The 10348-nt window shown below is 42.2% G+C and overlaps 1 protein-coding gene across 1 annotated transcript in view; it reads right to left on the bottom strand.

Moving 5' to 3' along the window:
* Nucleotides 1-6055, bottom strand: part of robo3 (roundabout, axon guidance receptor, homolog 3 (Drosophila)) — a 68190-nt gene extending 62135 nt beyond the window's left edge. The window contains exon 1 of the mRNA XM_076274075.1: nucleotides 5486-6055. Within this exon, the coding sequence (XP_076130190.1) occupies nucleotides 5486-5552 (67 nt within the window). The 5' untranslated portion in view covers nucleotides 5553-6055. The remainder of the gene's footprint in view (nucleotides 1-5485) is intronic.
* Nucleotides 6056-10348: the final 4293 nt, after the last annotated feature.

Below are 10348 nucleotides of genomic sequence, written 5' to 3' on the forward strand. Positions count from 1 at the left end.
ACATCAGGTGAATTACCTTCTGTTCGGTTGTCTCTGATGAAAAACAAGCCGTTCAAAAACAAGCCAGGTGAGCACAGATTGACCTCCAAAAAAGCACATTACCCTGGGACATTGTTTCATATACCGCAGGGCCCTGCACACCACTGAAAAACAAAACTGCAATCAAATATGCAGTGCTTAAGTAGCTGGAAAATGAACAAATAATTGTGCCTAATTATAACAAATTACAGCTTAATGTGAAGCATGTGTGATCACGAGATAAAGCGGGAAAGATGTCTAGGCAGCTGTGTGGTGTATATGTGTGTTACGGCCGGTGGGAAGTCAGTAATGACGGGGGTTGCTCCGGGCTGGACTGTGCTGACCGCTGCGTGCAGTCGGAGACAGTAAATCATGGAGTGTGTGTCGGTTTGGCGCTCATCAGGAGCCAGGCAAACTGATGGGATGGCCACTGTTTGCGGCGTCCTTCAGCAAACCAACACGCACGTCAGTCATCCCCATTTACTCGCCTCGGCTGGCAAACACTGCTGTGACAGGACCTCACAATCATGAGAAAACACACAAACACACTCAAACACTAGGATGAACGACTAACACACAAACAGCACACTATATAATTCCGCCCCTTCCTCCACACACACACTACTGTGAGAAGTCCTGCTCACACAAAGTAAAACACACAGTGCGCAAACAGTTAATTACTCACACAGAGACTAAAACACACACACACACATACACACACACTCACAAAAACACACATACTGCTGTGAGCAGCAAGGTGCCTGGTTCCTACATCAGGACTTCACAAGAAAACAACACATTCAGGCAAACAAACCACACACACACACACACACACACACACACACACACACTAAACTACACATACAAAAAACACACACTGTACACCTGCTTGTGTTTACATGACAAATGTTGGTGCGAGGTGTTGGTCTCAGTGGAGCGTCGGCACGCTGTCTGACTCAGCACAGTCACTCAGACAGTCTGGTGGTGGGTGGTGGTGTCTCTATTGCCTCTGCGCCACTCTCGGGTCACTCAGCGCACGTTTCCCATTTTGCTCGAGCGCTGCTGCGCAGCTCTCCTGGGGACGGTGGGGAGCGGCGATGATGCCCCTGGTTTTAAAGGCCCACGCTGACAAAGACAAAACAGCCGTGCTGAGGGAAAAGGGCTCCACTGCGGCATGCACCACTCAGAGAGCCAGACACTGCTGCTGGCCGCCACTGGACACACACACACACACACACACACACACACACACACACACACACACACACACATCCCTTCCCTGGCCTCTCACTAAATCTGTCAGCTCCCGTACCGCTAGCACGTGTTGGGAGAGGCAACAGTGGTGTATGCCACCGATGACAGGCCCCCGCTGCAGCCCTGTCTGCTGTGGCCTTCTGCGGCTGGACGGTGAGAGTGATTGACAGGGCTGTCCGCTGCGCTCACCACTGCTGTTTGCATTCATCTATTGATGCCCTGACTCCTGCCATTGGAGCTAATGCATGCGGAATAAGTGTTGAGGCTGAGCTCAGTGAATACAAAATCCCTCCGTGCAAAAAGGCTTTTTGGTGCATCTGGCAAACTGATGGGAATAATCTGACTCAGTCTTATCACCACTATGGCTTATGGCAGGTTTTATCAAAAGACTTAGAAAGTATTGGTCTATATGTTACGTTTCCCTAAAATGCAGTATTACCACATGCTTTACTGGCTCTATCCAGTAGATCCCTTTACTGGATTTTTCCAGCTCCATATTTCATTATGAATATCAGGCGTTCTTATTATACTACTATGAGAGCTGGACACAGCAATTCCTTGAACCTTTAATATCTCTATTTCAAACACTTTTGTTTGATAGCCCACTAAAACATTGTCAGCCTACATTCTGCCTGAGATACTAAACATTTTAGACTGATGGTATTTGAGAGTCAGATGCCTAAGTCTTGCTGCAGGTGAAAATGCTACACATCTGAAACACTGTGCTGATAAAACTCCACTCTAGAGTTTCTTATCTGCATTCTGCTCCTGCTAAGGTATAATATCCAGAAGAATACTTACTCCATCCAGGCTGCTCTCCTTTCCTATGAGGGAATGACTGATATATCTTTGGTATATACTGTTCTGTATGAGGGAATGACTGATATATCTCTGGTATATACTGTGCCCTATGAGAGAATGACTGATGTATCTCTAGTTTACTGCTGCAGAAATCTTCATCTCAAAGGACCTATGCTAACCCTGAAGCTGCACAAACCCTTCGTTTGGCAACACCAGTCATAGTATAATGGATGGATGGGTAGATGGTTGGCCGGATGGATAGATATAGATAGACAGATAGACAGATAGACAGAGAGATAGATAGATAGATAGATAGATAGATAGATAGATAGATAGATAGATAGATAGATAGATAGATAGATAGAGGGAGAAACTTTATGTATCCTGAGAGAAATTTAGGATGGTTAAAGAATAGTTCCCCACCCAACTCCAAGCCATGGTTAGTCCTCATTTTAAAAGGATTGCAAAAGGAGTACACACATCTTGCCCTTATGACAATGAGAGCATGTGCAAAATGTCAGCCAGACATTGTAAGGAATACTTCTGGTTATAAAGCCCTGATCAACACACCAGGGGTGTGACACTGTGACCAGTCAACAGCACTGTCACAAAGAAAAAGAGCTAAATCACATTGAGTGGGCCTGACTGTGTGTGGATGTGTATGGGCAGACAAGAAGACACTGATGGTAAATCACCATGCGACCTTGGAGACTATTTTTGAGTGTCCTAAGGGTCGTTGTGACCATCTGAACCATAAGGCATTGAGCCAGGGACCACGACGGAGCGCTGCGGCTCACACTGTCCCATTCCAGTGACCCTATTCATCGCTGGAAGGCCACATGCTGCATTCCGGGGTCTCTGTGGTTCTTTCAACCATCCGTGAGCATGAAGAGAAGCCTTGTCTCTCTTTTGGCGTTTTCAGGAAATGGGGCTTTTTTAAAATGCCTCTGTGCTTTATGACAGGATGGACACTCTAGCCTGTCACTGACTGGGAAGAATGAAATTGCGATACGCCAAAGCACACATACCTCGAGATGACATTCAACTGCTTGTTTGGCAGCGTACACATTTCAATGCTGGAGCAACTAAAACTCAATGAGGCATTTCCTGATGAAATAATATTCATAGTTCACGGTTATGGCCTCCAAAAGCTAAAATGTAAGAGACCTTTGAATTATTAAGTTTTGTCCAACAATTATGAGATTGACAAGATCAGTACTTGTCCACAACCTTTTCAGTCTTATCTATTTGTATTTTTCAGTCTGTAGAATATGAATACCACATGTGTAGCATTACATGTTTATATATATGTTTATACGTCAATACTGTAATACGTCAAGACAGACATATTTGACCTTATACTTTAAAGGTCTCAAGCCGTTGGTGTTGATGGACAGGTGACAGACAGCGCTATGTCCTCCCAGTAGGCTGCCGCATGTTCACATCTCGCCTCAGACTGACTGGCATATAACAGCATGCTGTGCAGGACGCTGGCAGTTGATGATGAATACCTGCTGAGTCACTACCTGTGATGCATCAGACAGACACCCATGCTACATGACTCCTCTGTGGCAAACTGACACCCTGACACACATTTCAGGACAGACGTCTAACATTTCTTTCAAAACAAACAGTGAATACCCCCCCTATTCTCTGCGTTTCTCTTCAGGACAATGACCCATTCAGCCGTGTGTCTTCACTTCTGACACCATATCTGTGTCACTCCAGCGGGACGTGAGGCAGTAATCCTGGCTAACGACCACGTACTACCACTTCCTGTTGTGTGTCATGTGTCGTGTACAAAGAGACGTATCCACTAGGACAAATAACTGACTTTCAGAAGTTCCTGTACTTCATTGCAGTAAGCATTTGTTGAAATAATGAAATAAAAAAATAATAAAAAAATGTATACAAGTGACTACTTCTAGAGTGGAAAATGTGAACAGCACTTTGTGTCACATGGAGCCTGTTTGGGGACAATCCTGTGTGGCTAACAGCTGTTTTGTGGGGCTGTTTCAACTCACTTCAAAAGGAGCTGAACAAACATATGTCCTCCTTTGGTTACAAACACACACACACACACACACAAACACACACACACACAGAGAGAGACACAAACCAGAGAACCAAAAGTAATGAAACCCTTAACCACGCTCAAGCCCTTTCGTAACTCTAGCCACTGACTCACCCGATGCCTTTATCTGGTGTGAAAAGGTGATCAGATAGGTTATCACTCCAGACCATGAGAAAATACCTGCTGTAAAATAAACCTTCTCTGGTGAGCTTACAGCTAACTTAACTACCTACATCGCAAAATATTATTTTTGGTATGAGGATGGTGGCAAACTTGAAACATAAAATTATTGAGGGATGTGTGAACAGGCATCCGCATCATCCCAAATGCCAGGGTGCATTGCAGAAAGATAGGAAGAACTGTCTTAAACATCATGCTCATTCAGGGCATACTGTAAGTGAAGACTGACATTATTAGCCTATATGGGCAAAGTTATAGCTCTTCATACATGACATCTTAAGTATCCTGAAACATTTAACAGACACAATTGGGCTCTTCTCATGGAGTTCCCCTGTAGCCTATCAATACAAACATCTTAATTTAGACTACTTTTATAGCCCTAGTGTCCACTGACAGAAAGGAGTAAAACTGTGATCACTGATGATGTTATCCAAATGTATATACACACAAGCTTGTAAACACCTTGCCGTTCGCACACAGACAGCAGCCCACAGCGCACCCAAGAATGTTGTTTGAGTTATCGTTGCCAGGAGGACGAGCTCTAAGCTAGCCTGCAGGAGAGTAAAATAATATTCATAAAAAGGGAAGGCTGTGTTTTTATTAGGAAATTAGATAACAATACATTATTATGCGAACATAGTCTAAGTCTATGTTTTGTAAACGTTGAAGAAAGAGCAGAGTAGGAGGCTTAGTCTGCATTCAAACGTAAACAGACTTAAAGACAGTCAAATGCAAAGCAGTTCCTCTCATTTCAACATTCATCACGGATACAAAAGACAAGGTTTAGTGGAACCTGCCAAACTACTTTTCACAACAAAGGTTTTAATAGGCTACTAAGCTACGCCGCACTACTGTTCGATTCTGTAGCCTATCTCGCAATCTGATCTATTGGCTACGCTTTGTCTAGCGGAAGGACAGATAGCGGAATGGGATAGTAAGGTCGTCTACATCAGGTCTGCTGATTTTTAACTGAATTAATTTGTATTATCCTCGAGTATTCCCGGTAACCTACTGTTGCTGAGGGAATAGTCTGCTGATAACAAAAGTTTTCTCTTAAAAAATAGACAGATTCAGCTGAACAAACCAACGGGAACAGGGAAGGTGAAACTGCGTTTGCGAGGAGATGCAGCCTTGGTAAAACCTTTCAAGTGAACTTACCTAAGGTGATACTGATGAGTGCAAATAGTATTGGTAGTAGAGCATCTAATGTGTGATGAAACTCCATAACCTCCTTAGCCAGGAAAACCGTGGAGAAGAATATATGTATTTCTCCCGTTCGGGCAAGTCTCTGGCACAGCAAAATGAGTTGATATCCAAGTAACTGGAGGGAAACGAAGGCAGACAGAGACCTAGGGTAGCGCTACAACTACGGCTGCCAAACCGTACAAGTTTGCAAACTCAATTTAACGCCTTCTTCAAATTTGTTCTTATTGAGTCGCAACATCACAACTGAGCGACTTTGCACATGAATGTGCACAGATGTCCCGGGAAAGGTAACTCTCCAGTCGGCTTCCAGTTGTAATTCCAGCAGCAGCAAGTAGCCTAGTAAATCACTAGGCAGTGTTGATTATTTTCTGTTGTCCTTAATTCTGTCTCAACTTAGAGCTTTAATTAGAGACAGGAGCATCTCTCAAGTAACGCTATTTTCTCCTTCATCTAAGAAAGAATCCCATCCTGAAGAAAACAGTCCCTACTTCTCAGTTGTTATTCCCATTTCTTGTTGCGGTCCCTCTTCTCGTCTTGTTCCCGTTCCATTGAATGAATGCGCTACTACACTCACACCACACGCGCTGCTGCTGTCTCGTGGCTCGAGCCCACCCTTCGACCACCCCTAGTAGTTGCCCAAACAGGGATTGCTGCCTTAAAGGCACATGGACATCATTTACCCCAAGTTCTTATTGTTATGCGATATGTTGAATGTAAACTACGGCATTGAAGGCATCTAAAATATAGGTTTTTGAAATGTAGATTTACAACACGACCATACAGAATAGCATACATAGGCTAAATGACAAAATACCTCAATTAAAAGGAGCTGAAAAAAACATAGGCTACATTTTTAATATTGTGATTTTGCATGTATTCTCTTGGATATTGATAATGATAATGATAATGCATATTTATCTATTTAAAAATAAATACATAAGTTAACACTCATACAACTGAACTTATAATCAATTGTATGTAGTCCACATGTGAATAGTCCAATACTATGTCACACATGGGATAGATTTATGTAGCCTACATCCACAGTATCCTATAGGCAGTATCCTCTATGTTGTAACATTTTAAATGTGTATTTTTTTTTCATAAATAGTGTGAATAGGTTGGCATGCATAATTCAATTCTAACCATATCCCTATTGCCTACCAGACAGCCCATGACTTTGGTGCAGACTGTGAGATAATATCAAGTGTGAAACAGCCTTTTAGACATGCTATACAGGACAGGACAATCTGAAGACAATGAGAAATGACACAACAGACCTTAAGTCCCACAGACAGCAGGTAATAGCACTGAGTGATTGGATGGAATGCATCTCTCTCAAATAACAGGGCAGTTCAACCATGCTTGGCATTCATAGGATTGCATCGTGTAATAGCTTTTCAGAGCATAAACAAGAAGACCTTTAAATGCATAAATCAGTAAGAAAATGCTATTTCGCAACATTGCTCAACTAATGCAAGTCTCTGATGGTTTCAGTTTCAACATTCCAACATTAGCATTATATGTAGATAGAGAAGGGGGGGAGTAATGTTTTTGTCTTTGAAGAAACCTTGTGGATTGGAATTACTTCTACCTGTGTGTGTGTGTGTGTGTGTGTGTGTGTGTGTGTGTGTGTGTGTGTGTGCACGCACATGCATGTTTATGAGAGGCGGGTGTTACACTGTAATAAACAACACAATATTTCTTCCTGAGAACCACGCTTCTCTCCAGTGTCATAAACTCCCTCACTCACTGAAACAAAGCCCCCCACAAATGTGAATACCCCTAATGCCCCCCTTGTGGTTCACGCGTCTTCATCCTTAACTTAATTGAAAAAAATACTGATTAATAGAGCCTTACTGTCTAATTGAGTGAAGCTAAGAATTTCCATTCTTAAATACATTTTAGAACATCTATGATGGATGCTGCTGATTTGGGAATCCATAAAGCACTTGCTGAGCCTTTCAGCAACCAATGAATTTAGCCAAATTATCTGTGTTATATATCAAACCGTGATGACAGCATCTCTCCCAGTCTCAGTGGTATTAAGGCATGTTTCCTCTAAGCCACTGTGAGCCACTGATATTTCACATTTCAGACGTTGTATACTATTTATATTTTGTGATTTTGCCCACAGCAACAAGCCATCACTGGATTTTCTAAACAACATAAATTATTGTTTACCTTTTTGCTGTTGACTCTGCATTTACATTCACATATAAATTGTTATGTCTGGTTTAACGATGAAAAAACACTTACGTTTTCTCCAGTGGTCATTAATTTGACAATGAATATAACACTTTATGTTTCCTTCAATATTATTAACTTAATTCCCCAGTGAAATCACATTTTATGATGTGTTTTATGTTGTCTGATTAATTTGACTATGAAATAATACTACATTCTCTGCTGTTTGCTAGAGTTTATGAACTAGGCCAGTAGAGACTCTAATCATGAGAACGGAAGTCTCTGGGCCAGATAAGGCCTGGAGGAGGCCCGGATCTGCACAGGGTCGTCTCATAACTGGGAATGTCAATGTGACAGTAAAAGCAATATGATGTGTTAATGGCATTTATGGCGGTAAAGGTGAAAGTACAGCATTGCCATGAGATTGGTCATATACAGGCAACGTCCACTAATCAACGGCCCGGGTTCGAAAAATTAACCTAACGTTGCAAGTCCCTGTCGTTTGGGATAAAATTGTTTGCTATATTCCATTCACTTCACATACAGTACTCATAAATGTTGCTGGTACCAAGCACAGGTATCTGTGCCATACACAGATACAAATATCGAGAAATACACAGACAAACCAGTAGGCAAACATACGGCCTGTGTGTGCATGGAGGGCCATATGAAAGATACATTGGGAATGGGAATACATCAAATCAAACTAGCTGCAAGTCATAATGTGTGCATCACCACTGACACCATCATTAAAAAGGGCCCCATAGCAAAGTGGCTAATTAATGCATTGACTGCAGATTGCATCTGATCCGGTGCCAGTGGACCGTGATTTATTACACCGATCAACAGCTTACCATGGCAACTGACAAATCTGATCAGACTTTGGCCAAGAGTCTGTTGGGAGGATTTGTCACACACACACACACACACACACACAGTGTGGTACACTCAAAAGCAACACATGGAATGGTAAATGTTTATAAATGCATGTCTTCATGATTTTGTATCATTGTTGAAGATGGGAGACAAAAATTACAGTTGCACTAAGTTTACAAACACTCTATTTCAGAATTCATCCCATTCAGTCTCATGAGGTCACAATTCTCTCTTCACTGGTTTGACAGGAAATTCCCCAGTGTAATTTGCAAATAATAATTCACTATGTTTCCCCCTATATATCCACCCTTGCAACATCTAGACCCGCAGCATCTACAAAACTGTGATCACCATGGCGACTGACACAGTAGCTTAAGGACAGAGCACACAAAACCCTGAATGTCCTCTTTAACAGAGAACTTTACCAAAGGCGTAGGTCATTTTAAAAAAAGAAGAATGAATATGAGAATCAAAGGACACAGTCTGAGCGTCACATGTTACATAAATCAAACGGAGGCCGGATAAAATGTTAGTTCACAAAAATGATTTGTTCGTTAATCTGGACTCAAGGTGTCTGTCTGGATGAGGAGATAGGAATAAAGGAAAACATATACCAGTAGGATCAAAGCACTTTCCCCTTAAATGTGTAGGAAGAATGTGCTTTTTACATGTTTTACAATTCTGTCTTTGTTTTCCCCTTTTATATTTTATGTCAAATAATTCAATTATTTTAATAGTTTTCTTCAGCCACCTGCTAATACTAGCTGTATCCCTTTAAGATGCATGGATTTCCGTATAGATTAATTGATTGAAAGGGTGCCACCGCAAAATGAGAGTGTATCTCAGCATTGATCGGCCTCACGATGAGATTGCCTTCTATCCACCCTCCCACGGGAAACATGCACACATGTGTATGCCCAATTTCCTCTTCCTTCACAGATTTTTGCTTTTGTGTACTTTTCTGTCTCCATTCCTCAATCATTTCCATTTTTTTCTTGCTATTACCATCTCCCTTTTCTCTCTCTCTCATTTGGTCTCCTTTTCTTCATCTCTCTCTATCTCTCTATCTCCCTCTCTCTCTCTCTCTCTCTCTCTCTCTCTCTCTCTCTCCCCTCTGCTGAGCTTTCCCTTTCTTTGTCTTGGGGCTTTTCTGCTAGAGGCCCTGTTAATTGTGAAGCTGTGGGGTGACCACATGCCTGTCTTCTCTCTCCCACTGTTATGGTGGATGGTCATCTCCGAGCTGAAATAGCAATATGAAGTGCAGTGCTTCTCCCAGTCACAAATATGCAGTGATAAGGCAAACAGAAAAGTGGCTCTGGCCATCAGGCATGTCATCCTTAAAATGAGCATTTTTTTTGTTATTACTCCACACAATCGGTGGCTAGATAATGAGGATGTGTGTGTTGGTGCGGCGTGTACTCATACTACTAAGTGGATGACTGCAGGGTTGTTTTTCAAAGCAGAACAAATAATTGGAGTGGGTGGACGGAGATGTTAGCGGAGAGAGTCGTTAGTGAGCTGTCTTAGGACTCACATTTGCACCATTCTGGTTACTAACACCCAGGCTGGTCGGGTTCCCTTTTTGGCTTTATCAGGGACAGCTTGCCATTTTTAAGGGAAAAGTCATGGAAATGTCACCAGAACATCAATAATGAAGGAGCTGATTTAAACAAAATGTCTTAGCATTCTGGGCACCTTGTGTCACTGTTGCACATAATTTCTTTCATAACGAAGAGGAATGACTGATTCTTT

The sequence above is a fragment of the Alosa pseudoharengus genome, unplaced genomic scaffold (genome assembly GCF_046254945.1).
Source record: "Alosa pseudoharengus isolate Yale_2024_CS ecotype anadromous, Long Island Sound unplaced genomic scaffold, YU_APseudo_1.1 YU_APseudo_1.1_scf_8, whole genome shotgun sequence".
Classification (NCBI taxonomy): Eukaryota; Metazoa; Chordata; class Actinopteri; order Clupeiformes; family Clupeidae; genus Alosa; species Alosa pseudoharengus.